Source organism: Porites lutea, chromosome 8 (assembly GCF_958299795.1).
Source record: "Porites lutea chromosome 8, jaPorLute2.1, whole genome shotgun sequence".
Classification (NCBI taxonomy): Eukaryota; Metazoa; Cnidaria; class Anthozoa; order Scleractinia; family Poritidae; genus Porites; species Porites lutea.
The window spans coordinates 13,072,851-13,096,522 of NC_133208.1; the positions used below are offsets into that span (position 1 = coordinate 13,072,851).

Here is a 23,672-nt window from a genome sequence, read left to right on the forward strand (position 1 = left end):
TGTTCAACTGACAAAAAGGAGGTGATAAATTTCTGCATAACCAGAGCAACCATTTTTTTTTTAAGTAGATGGGAAATGAGAAAAGAAGCGTAGAATTTGACTTTTCCTGTGTTGGATTTCCTCATTAATTTTTATAACATGTTTCTGATATATTTGGTTTCAGAGACATGCACATTCAAGTGGTCTCTTTTATTTCCGATGTCCAGTCTGTAACAACATGGAGCTATTTCAACAGGAAATGAAAAGGATGGGCATTTATATCCCAGAACAGTAAGCTTTTGCCAGATTTTTTTTTTCATTTGTTTCTGGGGGATAGCCTGCGAATAGGCTCTGCGCCTCTGGTGAGCAAAGCAAGCCGCAGGACAACTCGCGAGCGAGCGAGAGAACGCCTCTCGCCTTCTCACTCTTCTCCTGCATCCTACACAGGGGTTTCAATTAAAAAAATGATTGAAGTAGCCAGCAGGTTTGAATAGAGTAACCGACTGTATCATCAAGGGGCCGTTAGTCCTCTTTTATCAAGGGCAAGAGGTCTGGGGGCGTGCTTCCCCAGAAATTTTTTAAATTTCAAAGCCCTAAAATCAGGGGCACCCAACGACAATTTTCGGAAGAAAATCTGTTCGGAAGACGATTTTAGATCTAGAATTTTCGAAACATTTTTTGTAAAATTTCTTGCTTGCCTGCCTCTCCTATGATTTTCGAACATCAAAAAAATGGTATAACTGCCTATTTTTAACGGATTTTTACCCTAAAAAGGTCACCTAGAATTTTCGGGAGCCTTTTTTCTGGCTGAAATTTTCGAAATGGTAAGTTTTGATCCCTATAATTTTCGGATCACTAGGCTTTCAGCTAGGAAATCCGAACAGATGAAAAATTTTTAGGGGATAAAAATATGCCTATATCTACCGTTTAAATACTAAAATACGTTTAACAGTGCTATGTTTAAGTGGTTTTGAACTATATTCTCGTTGGGGGCCCCTGTAAAATGCGATTTTCAGCGTTCTGGGGACTAATTTGAGGACAAAAGAGCGTGTTTTTATTCAATAAAATGTAGCTTTCATTCAACTTTCGATCTATCGGTTACATGATATATTACTACAAGCAATGAACAAATGATGAAAACTAAATTACGTACTTTTGCACGTAAACAAATTCTGCGTAAAACTGTGTAAAATTGACTGAAATATAGCTTTCACATGAATAAAGCATAACGTAAAACCAGTAGGCCTTTATGAAAGCACATCATAATTACGTTTTCATTCAGATTTTATGATTATATTTTTTGTTTACAAAGTTATTCAAACTAGTTGCTTCTATGAGCGTCGGCCGTCGGTGCCTATTGAAACCCCTGCCTACCATTCCACCTCTCCTAACCAGTATCCCTTGGTTTCTGCAAAGGCTTTTTGGTAGCCTTGAGTATTACTAACAGGCTAGTGGCATGTAATTTTACCTTTTCTTTCTTTATTTATAGGGATGCCAGTTGGGAAAAAGGTGATGCATTTGCTGATCTTCTGTTTCAATACAGTCGCTGTGATGCGGAAAAATGCATTTGTCCAAACGGCAGAGAACATGAGCAAAGATCGGGGTATAGATAATTTATTTGCTGCCTATAGTGATCATTAGTATGAAGGATAATAGACCTTTCCACGGTTTTTTCCACGGACGAGGTAGGAGAAAATCGTGCCCTTAAATTAGTTAAACTGCCAAGTTTGAATGTGATTTGTTGAAAAGTAAACTAACGAAGGTATAGCTGGAAGGGTCTTTTATAGAGACTTTTAGATTCTAAACAAGGACGCGCGCGTGAACCAGCGTCATTTTTGCGGGAAAGTGTGATAGCCGTCGTCATTCTACCACGGGTTTTAGCTGCGGGAGCAAGTTCTCAAATGTCAGAAGCTTTATCATTTTGCTTTCGGGAGGGGGCTGAACCTCCTTCGATAAAAATATCCGTGCTAATTTTTCTGGTGGAAAAAAAAACCGTGAAGATTTCCCGAGTGTCTATTTTTGAGAAGACGCGATATCGTCCTCGGAGTCGTCCTCGTCCTCGAATCTAAAGACACGCAAATGACCACGCGCGTCACTGAAGGTGCGAGACGGGAGAGGGTGCCGCCCTCGTTTCGCTTGTCTCGCGACTTCGCCGCTCCCGCGCGCGTACACTGCTCTCACTAAATCTGAAGAAAAAGAGAGACTGCTCGCAGTCTATTTCAAACTTGGCAATTGTACTAATTTTAAGGCGCTCTTTCAAGTGTTGTCTACGGATTTTTCCTAACTTGTTCCTATCAAAAGTTAAAAACTGTGGAAGGGTCTTTTATAGAGACTTTTAGATTCTTAACAAGGACGCGCGAGTGAACCAGCGTCATTTTTGCGGGAAAGCGTGATAGCTGTCGTCATTCTATCACGGGTTTTTCTGGTGAAAAAAAGGTACGGTGAAGATTTCCCGAGTGTCTATTTTTTGAGAAGACGCAATATCGTCCTCGAATTTAAACATCCCTTATTACTGTTGTTCTAATGCATTGTTTTTAACTCTAGCTATGTTAATGTTAGAGTATTGTTTCAAACTGTAGATACCGCATTTGCTCGATTAAACGCCGCAGATGAAAGCAAAATTAGCCAAAAACGCTGCCCTCGAATATACGCTGCACCCAATTAGAAGAATACATAGTTTTATTTCAACATTAAAAACGAATATTTATTTACTTCTCTGCCCGTAAACAGCAGGGCTAATCAAGGCAAATAAAGCAATTCAGATACGTTCTAACAGACTAGCCTTCGAATACAGCCTTCTTTCCTCGCTTTACACCTAAAAATTTACCAATACCACGGCGTTTTATCTTATAGTAATACGCTACAGTGTACTCTCCTAAAATGAATGATTTCATAACCGGCCATTTTGTTCTTCAGACATTTTTCTTTTGCCACCCTACTAAGAGAGGCACTTCTCTAAGGTTGGCTGTGCCGTGAGAGACCTTAAGATTCTAAGACGAGGACGACTACGAGAACTAGGAGTAATGCGCGTCATTTTGGCGGGAAAACGCGTTAATCCGCGTTACTCCACTAAGGGTTTTTGCGAAAATGTTGTAGTCACGGAAACATGTGATCAAATGCTACTGCTTAACCTCCTTCAATACAAATAACCTTGTTAACTTTTCTGGCGAAAATAAAGTAAAATGAAGCTTTCCAGGGTGTCTTTTTTTTTAGAATACGCGAAAAAAAAACTTTCAAGTCAAATTTCGTCCTCGTCTTCAAATTTCAAGGTTTCTATTATCCATTTCGAGGCTGCGCTTTCGCCAATAAAAAAAGCAATAGCGTCCTCAAAACAGTCCCGCAGTTCGACACAGCTCTGATCCAGTCCTATGTGCATACTCGAAACGATCAATTGACCTTTCCCGCATTCCGCTCCAGTGAGTAGGCATGAAGAAATGAGGTCGAGGCTCCTCGGGTAGACAATTTCATACAAATCACTGTGTTTTGTCCACCCGACCCTCGAATTGATGCCTTTGTTTACAGGAATGCGGGAAGGATGTATGGATAATCGCATAAGTGTTCATAAATATCAGTTTTTTAACCTGATTTTGGCATCTTTTGTGTCGTAGAAAGTGGCGCATACGTTTGTGTGATTCATGTGGCCAGTTTGGAACACACCTGAAGTGTCAACACTGGAAAAGATCCCCAGGGGAATGGCACTGTGATACCTGCGGTAATACTTTGCCTTATTCCAGCACCCGGCAAAGGCCGGTGGGAGACCGCTCCATGGATCCTTACACCAGTGATGAAGGCGAGGGTTCTTCTACAACAGAAGACTGTGAGGTTAATGTGTGCACCATCTCCGACGATGACGCCCCTCTTGCAGAGCTCAAGTGCACTCAAGAAGAACAAATCCAGTTGAGAAGCAGTGTCAAAACAGCTTTTAGAGATGGTGCATCGCCTTTGAGGAAGCGTCGTCGCCTGTCTGCCGGAACATCTAACGAAGCAGGGCCCAGCAATCTTGAAGAATACCTCTCCGAAAATTCCCGTTCTTGTGCCAGTTATTTTTTGGATAGTTTACACTCCGCATCGGTGCTTCCTAATGTCTTACTTACATTATCCGATGCTGTGTATACAGAAACTGTGGAAAAACAGTCAGGTAATTTTGGAGGTGAGGTCCAGGCGATTGTTATAAAGGACACAGATTCAGAGTGTTCATCGCAAGCAAGTGAAGATGATCTAAAGATTATTACAGAGAACCCAAACTGTGAAGGAAATTCAAAAACAGGTGACACTGGTGTTAAGTCCAGTGTAACCGTTGATGGTGTAGGAGTAAGTAGTCCTGAATCCAGAAAACAAAAGCTGGGAAAACTGAACAGCGCGAGCAGGTCTACAGAGGCTGTTAAAGCTGCAGAGGCAGACTCGAGTGAAGACGTTGACAGAGAAGCAATGTTGTCAGAAGTTAACTTACTAAATTGTGGAAACAAGGAAGACCATGATGGAAGCGATGACGATGCATGTCTCATCACCAAAGTTATAACACCGCCAAGGAAACCTTGTCCTTATGGAAATGATAAGTTTGGCAAGTGCATGTTGACATGTTGCAATCCGACTAAATTTTTGCACTCCGTTTTGGTGGCTTCAAGCCCTAAAGTCACTAACAGCTCGCCCAAAGATTTGCAGATTGAAACAGTCAGTAGTAGTAGTAGTAACCTTAATCATGTTCCAGAAAAACCAGATGCAGATGGAAAGAAACCACTTGCGATAGACGAAGATAATGGAAGGGATGAGAGCAAGGAGTGCTGTTCTGTGGGTACGAACACAACTGCAAATATAGCACCATCTGTTAAGAGAGTCTTGCCTTCCAGACAGACTACAATTACTGAAACCTTTTTGCAAACGGCAAAGCAGCCTTCCTCGCCATCAGGTCAGAATAGAAACCTGAGATTGAAATTACGACGTCAAAAGAAAGGCAGTTTCCGTGAAAGGAAAAGAAATTTCTCTTCTCTTCGGGAAAATCCGTTGTCTGTGACTAATAATTAGAGACCTTTAGGTTCTAAGACGAGTACCACTACGAGTACGAGATTAGTAGTGCGAGTGCGTGAACCAGCGTCATTTTGGTGGGAGAATGTGATAGCTGTCGTCATTCTACTACGAATCTTCGCGAGAATGTCGTAGTGACGGAAAAACGTTGTCAGTTGTTAGAAGTTTTTTCATTTCGCTATCGGGAGAAGGCTTAAATTCCTTCAATAAAGAACAGTGCGAACTTTTCTGCTGAAAAAAAAGTAGAACGAATCTTTCCGAGGTGTCCATGTTTTGAGAATACGCGAAGAAATTTTAAGTCAAATCTCGTTCTAGTATAGTCGTTCTCGTCCTCCAATCTAAAGGTCTCTATTGATGCTCCAGAGGTTAACAATGTGATAGTGCCTTTAGTTAAATTTTTCAATTCATTCGTCCATGTACATGCATTTATCAGTCATTATATTCATGGAGTTTTCAAAGTGTTCGTTATATGTTGGTGCCCTATTTTTTAGTTCCAAAGATATTTTTGTAACAAAAATGAGGCTTGTGCATTAGCCCTTTTTACATTGTATAGCGTATTTTAGGAAGTAACGTTAGCAATTTAGTGACCGTGTTTGCTTCAGGATTTTAGTGTAACTAGGTGGTGAAAGGTTGTATTCATTCTAAGCTCGGTACCGGCAATATTAAGACCAGTGATCTTTACATTGGGGAGTTTAAGCAACGACGACGAAGACAGTGACGCGGAAAACGTCTCTTCAAAAGTCAATTCACGTTGTGTCAAAATTCATCGCTCTTTCTCCATATCGTGCAAGTATATTTGTCAAGTGTTGGGGAATTTTTATAGGGTTGAATTTTAAAGGACTGCATCTAAGTTGACATAAAGAATCAGAAAATCGTTGTCTTTTTGTGAGACCTGTTCACGTCGTCGTGCAGCCACGGCAAAGACATGTACAAAAAAACGTCTGATGCATGTGCCAAGTATTGTTTTGCTAATCTAAGGCAGTGTTCACATTATACTGGATGGCGTTTGCACCGACACGAAAACCATTTCGGATAGCGCTTCTGTTCACACATAAGAACGGTGATTTTGGCGCGATTTCTGTAACGGAGCGATGCTGCGCAGTGTCGATCTCTAAAGTGGAGAGTCACATATCGCGGGATAGGTGTTCACACGATGCCGGATAAACGAAAATCTGTCTGGTGTAATGTGAACATAGCCTATAATCCCATTGCTTTTTTGCCGTTCTCGTTGCTGTCGTCGTCGTCGTTGCTCAGGTTAACTGGAGCTAGAAACAAGTAGTACCCCTTTTACTGCCAAGGTGTTTGATGGAGTTTTGTAAGGTGACTCTAACTTTTGAGTCTGCGGACGAAAACCTATGATGTGACCATTCAAATGAAACCTCTCTGTTTGTACTTACACATGATGCTATTTGTTTTTCAAAATTTCACAAAATGAAATTTAGAAATCTGGTCGAATTTGCCTTTGGCTTCATTTGGCAGTGAAAGGGGTACGGTGTCCGCAATGATGTATGAGATCTTCCGATGCTGTTAAATAGAAGTCTCAGTAAAGACAAATTTGGCAGGTTTTATGTATTTTAGTCAATAGTTAGCGTAAAAAACCACCTAGTGTGTTAATGTAAATAAAAGCTTTATACTGTTCGACTCGTTTTGCTTATTCAATTGCGTTTTTTCCTTTTTTTTTTCTTTCCTTTCTTCTCTGTTCACAAGTTGAATTGCTATGTTTTCTTACACCGAATATTATTTTTTCGTTACTTTTTTATTACATTCAAAACTACCCAGTGGTTTCTGATTGTTTAGGGATACTTTTTTTTGCGGAGCTCCACGAGGGTAGCCCCATACCTAAGAAAATGTGGTATTCTACCCATCCGAGAAATTTCGGTAATCACGTGACTGTGCGTCCGACCGCCCGTCCGTCCGCGCCACAGGCATACCAATGTAAAATAACTCAATCAACAAGTATGGCAACCCAAATGCAACTCAAAGTTATTTTGGCGGGAATTGGCATAGCCACCCGCGTCTTGTAAAGAAAAGAGTCAATAAAGACGAAAACGGAAAGTGGAAATTGTTTGTGTATCCGTGTTGTCTAAAAAGTATTAAGCTTAAATCAATTGTCATGTCCACAAATTTGGAATATAGGGAAAGACAGAGAAAAAGGGAACGTAGGCGACAGGTTAGCGAAGCTCAACGAGAAAAAGAACGACAGAGAGCTGGAGCAGGAGATAAAAAACAAAGGAGACATTTTTTGTTGGAAGAACAACATGAAAATTTTGTAGCGGTGGATAGAAAATGAGAATTGCTAGCGGCTATCAAGGTGAAAACGAGCGGCAGTGAAAAAAAGTAAACAGGAACACGTACAAAACGTGTAACTAGGAAGTTTCCGGTAGTTTCACGATGTAGTCGTGCAAAACAACGGCGAGGAAATATACAAAAAAGTGTGCTGCGCGTGCAAAGTTGCTTTTTTGCTAATTAGACCTATTGTTTTTTCACCGTTCTCGTTGCCTTCGCCGCTTAGCATTCCACGATTTTAAATTTTGTTTCAGCAGACTATAAATATTGTCGGCAGCTTCGCTTTCAGCGCTGACTAAGTCTATATATTATGGCGACATATTACCCTAAAATTTCGGCCGACTTGACCGGTTACTCTTTGGAGAGAAAATAGCATGACATAGCGTTTTAAATCTCACACATTTTAAAAGGATCAATAAGGGTATGCCTCGGAAAAAGTATATCATTCTGTATTTTACTCCACAAGGCATGGAGACTTATGATCACTTATGCCAAATGTTACAAAAACTTCCTGTCATTGCAGGTAACTTTTAGTACGTAGCCTGCGTAGGTATTTTACATTTCTGAGTTTTTCCTTTTGGGGTTCATAAGTAAGAGATAAAGCCGCGCGAAAGCTGAACCGAGCTCAAACTAGAAAACAATGGGGGAAGGGGCAAGGGGAGAAGGCAGCATCCCTACCCTTCCCCTCCACGTTACTCTTCCCTTCTATACTCTCAATAGGCCATTTCCAAGTTCAAAAAACTCTCACCTTCATTTGGGTGTAAGTGCCTAAAACTTTCTTGTGAAAATGAGTTATTTGCATGAGAGCAAGAAAAAAAATCGTTTTTCTATTAACGGCTCTGCACCTAGCCTCTCTTTGAAACAGAGACACGTTATACTATTAAAGCAGAACTATTAAAGACTCAAATTCTTGTGAGGGTTGAAGTTTTGGCTTTATTCACTGTTTTTTCATCTCCCAACAGTCCAATCTGTCCAAATGTGTGTCCACTGACGAACTACACTGTAGATGCCTTTTGTACAAAAATTAACGATAACCGAACATGTATAATTATTTGGACAAGTTTCCTGGATGATTAACTTTAGCATGTGCATTGGTTTTTATGCAAATCACAAATATCTCAAGGGATATTTAACAGGGATGTCATTAAGGGCTGGGGATTTCCCTCAGTTACAATGATGTGACCCTGGGCTACGTTCCTAAGAAAATACAAGAAAAATAGAACCAAAAGAGATCCCTAGTTAGAGTGAAAAGTCTCCTCACAGACACTTTCATAAGCAGACAGCTCTACTTATGGCCACCTTCACAAAACCTCATTTTTCTCAACTCCCACACAAACACTGTACTTTTTACATTCCCATACATAGACAGCTCCAGTTACAAGCACCCTTTTGGTGTCTCGAGGTTGTCAGCTTATGAGAGCTTCCACTTTAATTGATTTCCCCTACTTGAAAACTTAGTGACATCCCCAAATCTTATCACACTCTCGAGTACCTTTTAGAAAAGTCATGCAAGAGTCTTGAAACTCAGTCATAGATGTACTTGGGGCTGTGCTCTAGAAATGCCTAGGGCTCTAAGGAGTTACTTTTGCTTGTTAATAATGCTGTATACCATGCATTTGAACTTTGAACAATAATCAGAGCACACCCTTGTAACTAAGAAAGAGCTAACAATGACTCATTGCATTGTTTTTATCTTTTTTAGTTGTCAAGATAAACATTTCATTGCATTTTTTTTAAAATATGGTTTGTTATTGTTCAAGATAAAATAAAAGTTAGATGAAAATGGGGGTAAGCCTGACAACTGCACTTTGCTGATAAACTTTAGCTCACCTTGTAACAGCTCTTTGCTGCCTGTATCTCACCATCTCTCTTTACACTACTTATCTTTAATCAAGGGTGGAGGCACATAATAGCCTCTATGGGGAAGCTTCGCCCAAAGTGGGTACCTTAACAGAATTCAGGTATTTGAAAGGGTTAGGAAATTTGTCACTAAGTTTCATAAAGCCTTTAACAGAAGCCTGTCTTTAATTAAAATTTGTCTTGAAAACAGATGCTCCTTACTCACACTACATGAAAATGACAAGCTGTAGATCTCTACAGGTATGTGTGAGATGTACCAATCTTTTTTTTTTCAATGGGAGTATTTGTGTTCTGTCAAAAAATGGTATAATTTTATAAAAGAGTAAGGGATTAGACGTTGGGGCAGAGCCTTCCCATGTAAAAAATGTTGCTGAGTAGCACCCACTGGTTCTAGAATCCTTAAGTCATGGAGCTTGCTTGATTAAGACATTCCTCCAAATTAACTAATCGAGATAATCATCAAAAGACCCCTTTCGGCCTTTCCCTTCTAAAAACTCTTTAGCGCCTTTAATAGAATCTTTAATTGTCTGGACTTTAACACCCTTAGAGTGCTCGTATGACAGTGCATCGTAAAACGACTCTGCATTGAACACAGAGTAATAAACAGACTTGCGCTCAGTAATCAGCGACTCTTGTGGGAAACGTGCGATGAGTTTCGCAAGTTTAATGGCCTCATCTAGAGCTTTTCCGTTAGGGACTACTCGGTTGACCAGACCCATACTGTAGGCTTCTTGAGCACTCACAGGCCGCCCAGTCATGATGAGGTCCAAAGCACGTGACAGGCCAACAATGTATGGTAACCTGGCAGTTCCTCCATCCAGGAGTGGGACACCTGAAGTTGTATAGAACTAATTTTATTGTTTGTAGAACTAAGGGTCCTTTTGGAAAATTTAGTTGTCCCCATATGTTATTACCTAGTAGATAATCGTTTTGGTGATTGATAATAGGGAACACTAAAATAATAAAATATATGTGGGAATAGTACTTCAAAAAAATTAATGAGGTAAAATTTGATACCCTTTCTACATGTATTCTCCTTTCCTAAAATCCATTTATCCTGGAACTTAATTTCTGTTGTTCTTTGTAGCAAAAAAGGCAAATTTTTTCCCAAAACATTTAGTTTAAAACCTGTTTAATTTTTTGTTACCGTTTCGTAGCCCCATTTATGAAAACACTACCTTGTTGCACAATTCCTTATGGCACAATTTTCCAGTCAAATTATGAATTAAGACTCATAGAATTTTGTCTCCTGCATTTTTGCAACATTAGGGCCATTTATACGAGGAAAAATAAGATGTGTCTTACATAAGACGCGTCTTAAATAAGATGCGAACTGTACCATTTATACGAGCATGTTTTATCTAATAAGACGCGTCTTAGCTAAGCCACGTCTTATTTTAGACCAAATGTGCCGTTTATACGGAAAGTTCGCGTCTTATTTAAGACGCGTCTTATTTTTCCTGGTATAAATGGCCCTATTAAAGCAAAAATAAGTAGCAATGAGGTATAAATTTACTGCCATGCGAGGTGATAATGGTAATGATCATAACAGTGATTTATTTTCTCACAATAAGAAACTTTGCTTTTTTAGCAACATTTTATATAAAAAGTATTACCAAATCTCCTGTTAAATATTCCCATGACAGTATTTTCTGCAGCCACTCTGAGATCACAAATCAAAGCCAGCTCCATTCCACCAGCGACTGCATGCCCCTCTATTGCCCCAATAACTGGCTTGCTCAGTTTCAGTCGGGAAGGGCCCTTAAAACATGGAGAGAGGGAGAGATTATTAAACATGGAGGGTCCATGGATGAAGGAGGGGCAAGTGGGTTTGCTTAAGGAGTAAAAAGGAAGCAAGGATGGAGTTTCTGGGGAAAAACTCTGACATGAATGGAAAAAATAATGTTAATGTAGGTTACATCTGTTGAACAGTGATAAGGAGAACACTTTTCAACCTCGTTCCCAGGGTTCTCTCCTACCCGCCCTATGGAGCAAGAGAGAGAGAGAGACCCTGGAAAACGCTGGTCACATGTCTCCCAGAATCTGGGAGATTACAAACAAATGATTTGGGGGAGGGGCAGGTAAGTGTGAGATTTGTCTCTACAGAGGTCAGAGAGACAGGTCAGTGCAGCCATCAAACTGTGTACCTGACCCGAACTTGAAGGCGGAAAATAATGCACAAAGTCCTTTGACAGCAAAAGCGTAACTTCCTGCAGAATATCTGGATGTATATAAATAGGACATTTATCAGTGATGCTTTCATTTGGCACATGCGGCGGAAATGGCGGAGGATTCACCGTTTGTGCAGTCAAAAATAATTTAGGTATCCTGGCAGTAATATTCATACTGAAACACACTAGATTTGAATTGCCGTTTATATGTTGTGGAGGCCACTTTAGAAAACAAATGTACAGTATCTGTATCTGTTTTCAAGACTATTATTATGCAAGGCGCTGAAAAAATGTATCAAGCGTTGCTGTCCTCACCCGCGACCTCGAACTGCCTCGAAGCAACAGGAAGAGAGACTATGCCGCTCGGACAGTCAGGCTGATTGTTAGCTATTGTTCAAATGGAAAGAGGTAAAGAGAATCTTGAAAGAAAATATTTTTTGCCAAGGCTCTGTGTTTTTGCATTTTTTGTCGTCTTTTATAATTCTCAGGATAGCCGTAAGCTTCTTTGTTAAAAAATACCATATGATATGGCTTGCACAACTGCCAACCGTTTATTGTTCCTTATTAATTTTCTGGATGTTTAGGTATGCTTTAGAGGATTTTTAGAAATCACTAAGCCACATGTGTTTTTAAATAAAGTTTTCATATTGGCCATAAACAAGAAAGCCTTTCGCTTGGAAGGTTATGTTGTCTGTTTTGTCTCTGTTTATACTATTTCCTGTTGTCTTACATCAGCTTACATGTCGTGTTGGTATATGAAATTATTTTTATCTTTGATTTATTTACAACTTTTCTTTTGCCGCATCATGACAGAGGTTAGGGGGTGGAAAATGCTGACATTTTAGGCTATAACTTTACGTGAAGTCACTAGATCTAAAATATTACTTTGATCGTAAATGTATTAACTGAATTTCTTGCTCTCAAGTAACTGTCATGTTTTGTCCCGGGGTTTTGTCACGACGAACCCCTAAGACCGCAAATGGTGTAGGTTTATTTGGCCCGATTACCAGCCGCTGTCAGACAAACATTGAAACTTTTAATATACAAGTTCAACATACAGGGATTTTACCTTCAAAAAATGAACTCGCTTGTGTATAACTCCGAAAAGATCGTAGATTTTTAGCGATTGGTGTCATCGGTTAAACCAGCGACAATGGTAGTTTTTTATTCCTTCTCTGGTAATTCACTTGTTTATCTGATAGTTTTGTTTAGGCAGAAATTTCCTTTAGTTTCAGTTATAGTTGTAGTCAAATCTATCTGGTTGTGATCACTGCTTCTCAAACTCATTAATAATTCATTAAGAAAATACAAAGGAAATTAATGTTTAATGAGTGTTTGGAAATCGGATGAAACACTGCTTAGTATTTGCATCCTTAATTTCTCCTTCAAAAATGATTTTGTTTGAGAAGAAGTATCAAACATTCGACACAGTGTTTCATCACCAGATGAAACACCTCGAAGTTCGTCAAAAATACTCCGCTGCGCGTCGTATTTTCAACTCTCTTCTCGGTGTTTCATCTGGTGATGAAACACTGCATCTCATGTTTGATATATTACATGAACGTCGCCAATAAACCAGACAAAAAAATGTGAGACAAAGGACTCCTCCCTCAGAAATAATTTTGTTCTGGAGCCACGTGACCAGCGTTTTCCAGGGTCTCTCTCTCTCTCTCGCTCCATAGGGCAGGTAGGAGAGAACCCTGGGAACAAGGTTGAACACTTTTATTTTTATTAAAGTTTCATTCTAGAATTTCTGGCAGTCATTAAGACTCCACAAATTCTCAGTGAATTTTTTCGTCAAGGGTTTGACGAAAAAATGGAAAATCCGAATAGGAGGGGGCGTTAATGATTATGGAATTCGGAGGGCATGGCAAGATAACACATTTTGGAAATTCTGAGGGCAAGGGGGGGGGGGGGGGTGTTAAATATGGAATAAAGATTAAAATCCCTGGACAGCGTAGTTACTTTATGTTAATTTAAAAATTGTAAAGTCGATCCTTTTGAACAGTGGCAATTTTGCAATTTTTAAATTAACGCTAAAATATAGAAGCCATCCATGGTATGGTGAGGATATTTTCTGCAATCGCCCATTTGAACGTCACGTTTCCTACAGCTCTGCAAACTTAGCAAAATTTCTTGAAGTTGGGTAATTCCACTGATCTGGAAAATTTTCCACTGGAATTACCCAACACACCATGTTCTGTTTACTTTCCAAACAGGAATCTTTAGATTTATTTTGCAGGTAACTGACCACCAGTTTGGATTTTCCTGCATTTCATAACAATAAAAATTAATCAATTTCCTGCTGAGAATGCAGTAAACATTTGTTCACCAACCAATGCCACATGCACGTTTTCATGAACATGATGAGTCGTCGATCAAAATACCTGCACAGCATGCTTCTCTTTTCACCGGAAATAAGCCAATAAAAGTCACATCCTGCTCAGGAAAAAAGCGATTCACGACACGCGCGCGTGTCGTGCACGTGCGTTGGGTTATCAAAACACAACTGTACATGGGACTTGACGTGCAAAAAAGCACGATGGCCCATCAAAGGGCAAACATATGCAATTGCAACGATAAACAGAATTATGGGCGAAAGAAAAAGCAGTAAAAAAGGTACAAAAACTTTAATCCCATAACTTTTGTGGAAGTCAAACGTGAATGCTCTGCAAGCTTGTTTTCGATTCTCTGAAAAAGCTTGAACTTTTCGCGAAACTTTACTTACCATGGGTGCATCACCTTCTCCGACCGGAGGCACTGATTTTAAGAATTTTTCCGGATCCCTCTCTGACAATTCTTGAAGGTCATAACCAGCGCAAAATGAGCCACCTTTACCAAAGAAGACGGCCACTGAACATTCATCGTGATTCTCAAAAGCGCGAAACGCTTCTGAAAGTTGTTTAGCAGTCTCTGCGTTCACCGCATTTCGCTTCTCGGGACGAGCTATCGAAACAAAAAAGATCTTGCCATCTTCTTCAGTCTCGACAAGAGTGCTTTCGAATCTCCTTGCGGAGGCCAAAGCAAGTGGAATCTTCAAAGCTCGGAGCCTGGCCTGCCGAAATAACAATGAGAGCGCCATTTTCGATCGAAACACAACACCTCTCTCGGGCTCTCCACTCACCTACTTCAAGTGTGGCCCCTTTTTGGTAGTGGTAAGCTGGGACGAGCTGAGTTTCTAGAGCAACTGTTGGCCAATCACAGCGTTCGAATTTGAGTCTTCGAGAAAACATGGCGGCGTGTACATTGGAGCGCGCCAATTTACTTCAAACACAAAATCTACGCTCATAAAAAAGTTTACTGCCTCGTTAATGAATGTGGTTACGATGGCGAAATGATAAGCGCTAAAGAAGAAAAATCTGAGAGTTCGTCTTCGGACGAGGACGAAGAATCTTTGAGAGAACTGGTAAGTTGTAGTTGTCAGTAGTTGTAACTTCCAATTTTTAGCAGTTTTACAGTGATCGATTGTGGTTTGATCTCTGTTCTCTTATTGTTCTCAACTTTTTTAGGTTTTTTTCTTATTTGGGGTTTTCTTTTCATAAATAGTGCTTTGTTTTCGGTTGTTGAAAGATCAGTCGATAGTAACTGCAGGGAACTGATTGAATTCATTACATTGAACATTAATTTTTAAAAAGCTTGAGATTACTTTGGTCAACATCGAGTTTACGTGATCATTAATGAAAGCCCATTTATTTTAGAGTTTTCGTAGCGGAGTAAATTTTGATGTGTTTTTCTATTGCACTGTTTTGAATGGATTTATGTATTGAAGTTTTCAGCGTGAAAACTGTCAGAAGAGTGTGCCGGTGGTTGCAGCCAAGCAAGGGCTGCGCTGCAAATGGGGTTTGATTATAGATTCCTGGGGATCGTTTCATTTGATCTTGACCAAGGATATCCTGGTTTCTAGCTTCAGACAAAGTTTTCAAGCATTCCTCTTCTCCTAATACGCTTTCAATGTCATAATGCAAAGAGCAGTGAAAGGAGAAGATCAAAACCAACATGTACGCTTATGCAAAGCAATAGTTCTCTGATCAAGCCTTAGACCTAGCCTTGCCACAACTCCATCTTTTAAAGCCTTTGAAGGCAAGAGTATGCAAGTCACATAGTTGCACCTAGGCCCGATTTCCGCCAACTCCTGAGTTCAGTCTTTGGTCACTCTCAATCAGGGGGATGATGGCAGGCTTATTTGTCCAGAACAACAGCTGGTAATCAAGCCTAGCTGCACCAGAAAATCCAAGCTGAGAGGCACTCATGCAGAAAATACATTATGCCCTTTTTGGGGAGGCACATTACACAACAACCCTAATAACAGCTGGATAGGGATGCCAGACTGACTGCAAAAACCACTGTCATAATTTCTTTTTCTTATCTTTACTTTGTGAGTTTTTCTTTTATGTTTGCATTTTTCTTTTATTTTTGTGTTTTTATCTGTTTGTTATTTTTTTAATTTTAATATTTTGCCTTGACCTAACCATCATGACCAGTTAATCATTAAATCTTACCACTTTGGTATATTCTGAATCTATAGCAGACTGTTTTTCATTTGGGACTTAGAAGATATTTTGCTGGCAAATATACAGTTTATTATAATATTTTTTTTATGTCCACTTTTGTGACATTTTAGGAATTTTAAGATTTTAAGTAGACAAACTATACTATAAACATTTTTCTTTTTTTCTTTTTGTTTCACTTTATTATTTTTTCATGTTTGTATTTTGGTTTGTTTTGTTCTTTTTTATGTTGTGAAGAGACAAGCAGTTCAGTCTGTCAATAAAGCCAGATCAAAAAGGAAACACACGAAAAGCTCCCTTGAAGAACTGGTACATGATTAAGTTTTCATTGTGATATATCACCACATAAATGCATACGAATAAATACACACAAAGACAATAGTTGTTAGGCACATTTGTAGAAGTGAATCTACTGTACTACAGTTGCACTGCTTTATTTTATTTCACATTCATTTTAAATAACTTTGATAAAAAAAAGATGTGAGACAAGAAATAGTGGTTTGGCTTTCACAACAGATCAGGGACCATTAAGTATAATCAAAAGTTATGACAGCATTTATACAGCAGCATTAACTTCAGCCAGTGACTCCTTGGAGCCTACAGTTCAGACATTTTTGGGGGTAGGGGTGGGGATGAGAACTGTGTAGAATTTGCTTGGGTTGCGGTGGAAAAGTCAAAGGGGAGTAGCCACCTACACAATGAGCATTATTAGGGATTTTCAGGCAGGGAAGACAGGCAAGAAAACAACTGGCTACAAGGGCTGTGAAAATGAGAAAACTGCCTTGATAATCATGCTAGAGAGTGAAACCCTAAACAATGAATTTTCCTGCACACTGCAAAGCATTAAGTCCATTGATTGGTGCGCAACAGTTTTTTAAGCCTCTTGCCAGTCAGTAGATTGACTTTTCAAAAAAGTCCTTCTCGTGACTTTGTCACTTGCTCAGCCGCTTCGTGGCCTTAACAGCTCACTCCACTTGGTTAGAAACTCATGAGGTTGACTTGTGGCGAGTCTAGCCAGTAACCATGACTTAGACAACAATCCTATTTTTCAATTTTAAAACATCTGTTGAATTAAAGTTAGAGAGGAGTTTGGCTGTGTCCCGATTAGGTGGTAAAAAAACTTCCTTTTGAAGGATATTCAAGCTGTCTTGGCTTAGATATGGGAGTACCATTATGGAACCCTGCGTTCAGTTAGGAAATAAATTAAGACTCACTGGATTATGCTGATAGAACAGGGTTTGCACAGTCTTGTAAAATCCTTGAATTTTAGAGGGAGTCCTTGAATTGCATTTTTCCTTGAAAAGTCTTTAAATTTCTGTGCAAGTCCTTGACTTTTCTTCAACTTTGAATGTAGAGGCCTAAAAAGTGATTTTTAATGCCTTTTGGTTGTCTGAGACACAATATAAGTCATAGCTATGTACATAAAGCATTTTTTGTTTTATGCAAGAATGAGAGGAGAAGTCGTTTTGTCATGTTGCCATGGTAGCAAAATTTTTGGATGACAACAAACTAATAAAGTCACTTAAAAGTCTATTTGCACTATTTCAAACTTCACCAATCTTATTTAATTTCATTTAATTTGGCAATTTTTGTGTTGTGTACACCTACTCCATAAAGCAAGCTCATGAAATTAGGAAGTTTCATGTCGTAGTGGTGCAATGACCGCAAAGAAATGTACGAAATAACGTTTTGTACGTGCAAAGTTGTTATTTGTCAATATAACCATATTTTCCACCTCTCTGCTTGCTGCGGGGAGCAAGGGATGGCGCAGTGGTGAGAGCGCTCGCCTCCCACCAAAGTGGTCCAGGTTCAAATCGACATCATATGTGGGTTGAGTTTGTTGTTGGTTCTCTCCTTTACTCCAACAGGTTTTTCCGCGGTACTCCGGTTTTCCCCAGGCCTCAAAAACCAACATTTCCAAATTCCAATTAGATCAGGAATCAGGTAGATGAAGAACCACTTTGTGGATGTATAACGTGCTACCTCCAAATCATTATTTATTTATTTTATTTATTTATTTTATTTGTTGCCGTCGTTGTTGGTTTTGTTGTCATCCAGAGACAGTGCTACCATGGTAATGTGATGTCACACTTCTCCTCTCTATTAACTATCAATTAATCAGGTGAACTTAAAAATGTAGAGAAGGTTGATGGAGCAAACAGTTCAAGGCTTTTAAAGTCCTATTTAGTCAGAATGGACTGGTTATGTCCATTTTTGCACTATCTGTGAGGTAACATTGCTGGTAGGTGGTCCTTGAAAGTCAAATGTTGTCTTTGAAAAGTCCTTGAAAAAAACTTAAAAAATGGTTGCAATTTTTTGTATGAACCCTGTAGAAACTAGGTCTGCTTTCAGAGTATGGCTAATGATTTAAAATTTGTGCTGTTATGTGCATTTAAGACTTTGCTCTAGCACTGCCCAATTGCCCCTGGTACTTGACTCTCCCAGGGGACTAGAAAAAATAATAATCTTAGTTTTTTCATAGAAATCATTATGCTGGGTACCCTAGATTTCATAATTTTAGGGTACTGCTGGCCCCCAAGTCAATTTTTCCCAGAGCACAGCCTTGACATTGCATAGGTTAGAAATCCTTTAGTAACCCAGTGGCCAGTTATCCAGCTCATTTCTTTTGTCTATAGTGCACTGTAAATGGAGTCAAGTTTGAAAAGTTACAGAAAGGATCAGGAAAAAATGTCAAATCCTTGGAGATGTTCTTCTCAGGCTTTCCAAAGATAATTGGCATGGAGAACTTTCCAAGCCTACAGAGCCTCACTCTGATGGGTCAGCAGATTACAATGCTAGAGAATCTGGAATGTTTACCAAACTTAACCGAGTTATGTGTGTCAGAAAGCAAGCTGTCTGTAAGTCAATTTTTGTAGGACACTGTACACTATATGTCCCCCTGCCCCCTCTTCATGGGATGACTTTTCAGTATTCTGGTCTGGTTTAAATAACTGCACTAACTTTTTTGGTGAAAAAAAGGTAAACCAAGCTTTCCTGGGTGTCTTTTTTTGAGAACACATGCAAAAACTTTAAGTTAAATCTTGTACTCATACTCATTCTAGTCCTCAAATCTAAAGCTCCCTAATATTAATAGTAGACTGAGAGAGAACTGGAAACGAGTCAGTAACTGGTGGAGTGTTTGACCCTGGTAGATCTCCTCGGATGAAATGCATTAACACTTTTTTTTTTTAGTCAGGCCTATCTTATTGATGAGTACTAGGGAAAACAGGGAAACCAGTAAAGTGTTGGATGCCAACTGCTTTTCTCTTCTACTCCCAACCTCGACACTCCCTCCTCCCCCCCACCCCCCGGTTTATAACAATATTTTTTTTTCTCAACAGAAAATTTCTGGTCTCAGTGAGTGTAAACAGTTAAGAAAACTGTTGTTGTATGACAATAGGATTTCAAAAATAGAGAATATTTCACATCTGGATCAGCTGAGTGTCTTGTGGCTCAATAATAACAGAATCATTGAAATAGAGGTAACATAGCCAGTAACCATTAATAAAATGTAACTTTCAGATTATTTACACCAGTTATAGTTAAGCTCATCAAGTGAGGGTATGTTGATGATGTGCATGTTGTTAGTTCAACCTACTCTTGCTCATCCAGACTAGTTCAGATCAAGCTTTTAGCCAAGAATTGGTAAATGGCCATCCACCAATCGGGGTGTTTGAAATCACTGACTGAGAATCAACAAGATGTGCTTTTTATTTATTTATTTTCTCCTAAAAAGTGTCTGTCCACTGGATGGCTGGTTGGCCACCTGGGTAAAAGCTTGGTTCAGATAATCATGCAGCGTGCAAAGACAATCATGTCTATAACCCTGGGGATAATGGATTTTGCTATTATGCTATTAAAAAAAAATTCTGTTCTTAACTTGGCCAACAGGCAAGTGAAGTTTTTTGGAATAACTGTTCAGAAGTACTTTAACACAAATTTCAAATTCCTTATAAATTCACATGAGCCGACCAAAAGCCATTTTAAGTTCATCTGACAAAGTGAAATCTGTCAAAACAAGTATGAAAACAAGCATAATATGTTAATAACACTACATTTCATTTCATACTAGAGGTTGTGTGATCCGTTCACGATCAATCTTCGGGTAAAAGTAAGGCTCCTAAAGCTTTTGTTAAATCATGGCTGACTAAAACGAATTTATAAAGCAATAATTATTAATTGATTAACTAATGTTGTAATTATTAATTAATTATTAGTTATTAATTAATTATTCATCATGCTCGTGCATCAAATCTTTTTTTTAGGCCAGTCCAAATGACTTTCAGGCTAGTGCATGCTAGCTGTAAAACTGATTTTCTTTGCACCCTGTCATGTCATTAATAACAGTAGGCTGTGACTTAAGTGCTGGTAATTGGCCTCGCCTCATCTATCCTTCCTCATCATAACTCAAAGTCTTTTCATGATGCAGGGATTAGACGGGCTTCTCTATCTTCTAGACTTAAACTTGGCTGCAAACAGAATAACAAAAATAGGTGAGTGGTTCCAACTCTCCAAAACTGGTAACAGTACTTTTTAACCCTTTAAACTCTAAGATCAAAATTTGAATTCTCATTTGTTGCCCCCATTCATTTCTTACAGAAGTAGTGGGGAGAAGTTGATAAAATATCAAGAGAAATTTGATGCTGATCACTCTTAAAGGTTTAATAAAAAAGGGCAACTTACTGAAGATAATGTCATAGTAATTTTATCTCTTAATCAATAGACTGATGATGTATATATGTTACAGGTCATAATAATATTAAAATCAGGTTCAATTTTTTTAACCCAAGTTGATTCTCAATTTTCTTTGTCTCCTAGCCCTAATTCATGAATAGTTAGGGCTAGGAGACAAAGGAAATTGAGAATCCACCCAGATTAAAAAATGTTGGTAGACCTGAATTTAATTTTGAGCTGTAACATATACATATGTAGCTGTGTGGGTATTGTTTCACTGATTCAGTGTAAAATAAGCTTTGGTGCAGTTTAAAAAAACTCTTAAACAGTTCTGCTTTTCTGCAGGAAATTCTCTCAGTGGAAATTTAAACCTTAAGACGTTAGACCTTTCTGCAAATTGCATTGCATCATTGAAGGTACAGTTTATTGTCTTGTCAGCCTTAACTTGTTTTTAAGGAGTCTTAACTCGTTCAAAGTTAATTTACTCGTCCATGGTACTGGATGGCGGCTCGATCAAAGAGGCAAACGGTTGCTTGCAGTGCCTTTTCTCCTTCATTACGTAGCGTCCGACCTGGAGAAATCACTGCTTGCAGGGTAATATACCATAGACCTGGAATATAATATTACCTTGAAAAATGATATCACATATTGAAGATAGTGTTACTTGCAAATTTTCCAGCCAAATTTTCAACAGTGAAATCTCGATTACATGAACCTCTTTATAGCGATGTCCTCGGCATAACAAACGACTTTCTTCGCCCCAGCAAAAGCAAAATATATGGATAAGAACCTCAATATAACAAACCTTGTTATAGCAAACATATTTTGTGGGTATCTTGGCCCTTCGTTATATAGATGCTCTACTGTTTTGTAATATTCTAATTTCATGTTCAACTAACAAATAAATTATCCAGGTCTTAGATAGTCTACTACACAGCTGTTTTTAGTGTCGTCACACAACGCTCCTCCCCACAAAGGGAGGACCGTTGCGTGACGACACTAAAACTGGCTGTGCAGCAGACTAGGTCTTAGAAGAATGACCTAAATAATAATACAAATTTCCCTTTACCAGGTAAAGACCTGTCTCATGTTGTTTTTAAATTGTATAGGATCTGACAAACCTTTCGCGTCTACCCTGTCTGGAGTCATTAAGCCTAAAGGATCCGGTGTATGGACCAAACCCTGTAGCATTGTTGTGTAACTACTCCACTCATCTGCTCTATCACTTGCCACAGCTAAGTAGGGTTGACTCATACAGTGTGGAAAACAAAACACTCAAAGATCTAGCAGAGGTTAGTTTCTGACTAAATCAATCCTCCAAGTTGCGACCATCTGGCGCCTAAAATTTCGGAGCTGGCAACTTGATTTGTAAGAAAACGCTGAAAAAAGTCTCCCTAGGCAAGGGACCAGAGGCCATTAAAAGCGTGTGAACTTTGGCAATGAGCAGTCTACATGCATGTGGTAGCAATGATTTTTTTTCCATAAAATCTTTTTGTCAGGTTAGTTTAAAAAATTACCAACAATTTTTCTTTTAGCTAAAGAAAATCAATCAGGGTCAGGGTTCCAAGGCCTCGGTGACACACATGACCTCTACCCAAACGTTCCTCAAGTGCCCCCCACCCCACCCCCGGTCTTAATATTAATAGGGAGCTTAAGCAGCAACGACGGCGACGGCTGCGAAAACGTCGGTTAAAAAGTGATGTCGCGCTGCTTTAAACTTTATAGCGCTTATTCCATGTCGTTCGTCAAATTTTAGCAATTTTATTCTGGAGTTGAGTTATAAAAGACTGTATCGAAGTTCAGGAAAAGAAAAAAAAGTCGGCGTTGTCTTGAGTTCACGTACTCCACAAAACGTGAAATTAGACATTTTCACGTTGTAGTCGTGCAGTGACGGTAAAGAAATGTACAAAAAAGCGTGATGCACGTGCTGAGTTGTTGTTTTGCCAATTTAAACCTATTGCTTTTTTGTCGTTCTCGTTGACGTCGCCTTCGTCGTTGCTTAAAGGTGATGTTACACGGGACGATTCGCAACGACGATTTTTAGCGCAACACAGCGTTGCAATGCTGGAACAATGTTGTAACTATTCGAAACAATGTTGCAACGTTGTGTCGCGCTAAAAATCATCGTTGCGAATCGTCTCGTGTAACATCATCTTAAGCTCCCTAATATATAAATGTTTTTGGCTTTGGATTCAGTTTTTTCTTTATTTACAGACCACAGTGATAAAGAAAAAGATGTATTACAACATGCGTGTAAAGACCCTACAAAGGAACAAAGCTGACTTACTTTTCCGACTTGAGACAGAGAAAGCTGTTCTTCAAGCAGAACCAAAGAACAGGATTCATAAGCTCTACTCAGCTGTTAAAGATGTGAGTACTGGCCTCGCTGTAATACTACAGTCATATAGATACCTCGGAATCTCCAAGCTGTTGTCAGATTCTTGTATAGACTGCGTTATATAGTCCCCTAATTTTTCCTAAGATTGTCAAGATCGAGCACTTACCTTTACGGGCGGCCATCTTGGTGTCAAATGTACCGAGGCGGAGGGCTCCGTTGTTTTCCCGTCGTAATCGTGCAAAAAACGGCGACGAAATGTGCCAAAAAGTAGGGACCTTACGAAACCACAACGGCGACGGCAACGCGAACGTCAGAAGGCAATGGGTTTAAAGAGCAAAACATCAACTCTGCACGTGCATCACGCTGCTTTGCCTACATTTCTTTACCTTCCCTGCACAACTACGACGTGAAATAACCAAGTTTTTAGATTACTGGGGAACGGGAACGGCAAGGGGATAAATTCTAGCATCTCTGTCTGAACTCGGGCGCGGTTCCCTCTCTTCAGCCCCAACCCAAAATCTCTTCTTTTACGTAACTGGGCCCCTAGGGAAAATCGCGAGAAAACGTGAAAGGATGCGAAGTCTATTTATCAGCGACGTCTTAATGGACGTTGCCGTTGTCGGATCGTAAGGTCCCCAGTGTGATGCACGTGCAACGTTGTTGTTTTTCTTATTAAACCTATTGTTTTTTTTGGCGTTGTTATTGCCGTCATGTCCTCGGATCTTAAAGTCCCTATTGTCTTCATCTTGATCGAGTTGCGAGCCAGTGTGACCCAGCTAAGTTGGCCACCCTTATGGCCGAGCCAACTTTCTGTTTCTCATGTTGTCGGTTCAC

At 39.4% G+C, this 23,672-nt stretch overlaps 3 protein-coding genes across 3 annotated transcripts in view; 2 read left to right on the plus strand and 1 right to left on the minus strand.

Moving 5' to 3' along the window:
• Positions 1-5,103, plus strand: part of LOC140945207 (uncharacterized) — an 11,774-nt gene extending 6,671 nt beyond the window's left edge. Inside the window, exons 6-8 of the mRNA XM_073394258.1 lie at positions 164-270; positions 1,469-1,582; positions 3,588-5,103. Of these exons, the coding sequence (XP_073250359.1) occupies positions 164-270; positions 1,469-1,582; positions 3,588-5,001 (1,635 nt within the window). The 3' untranslated portion in view covers positions 5,002-5,103. The remainder of the gene's footprint in view (positions 1-163; positions 271-1,468; positions 1,583-3,587) is intronic.
• A 4,224-nt stretch (positions 5,104-9,327) lies between these two features.
• Positions 9,328-14,421, minus strand: LOC140946447 (enoyl-CoA hydratase EchA19-like). Its single transcript, XM_073395571.1, has 3 exons — positions 14,047-14,421; positions 10,764-10,908; positions 9,328-9,979 (listed from the first exon to the last, which is right to left on the minus strand). Exons 1-3 carry the CDS (start codon positions 14,398-14,400, stop codon positions 9,591-9,593), a joined length of 888 nt encoding a protein of 295 aa, XP_073251672.1. The 5' UTR covers positions 14,401-14,421; the 3' UTR covers positions 9,328-9,590.
• A 98-nt stretch (positions 14,422-14,519) lies between these two features.
• The window catches only part of LOC140946241 (leucine-rich repeat-containing protein 9-like), a 36,940-nt gene continuing 27,787 nt past the window's right edge, over positions 14,520-23,672 (plus strand). The window contains exons 1-8 of the mRNA XM_073395335.1: positions 14,520-14,724; positions 16,064-16,135; positions 18,463-18,684; positions 19,168-19,308; positions 20,256-20,319; positions 20,846-20,916; positions 21,610-21,792; positions 22,715-22,870. Of these exons, the coding sequence (XP_073251436.1) occupies positions 14,653-14,724; positions 16,064-16,135; positions 18,463-18,684; positions 19,168-19,308; positions 20,256-20,319; positions 20,846-20,916; positions 21,610-21,792; positions 22,715-22,870 (981 nt within the window). The 5' untranslated portion in view covers positions 14,520-14,652. The remainder of the gene's footprint in view (positions 14,725-16,063; positions 16,136-18,462; positions 18,685-19,167; positions 19,309-20,255; positions 20,320-20,845; positions 20,917-21,609; positions 21,793-22,714; positions 22,871-23,672) is intronic.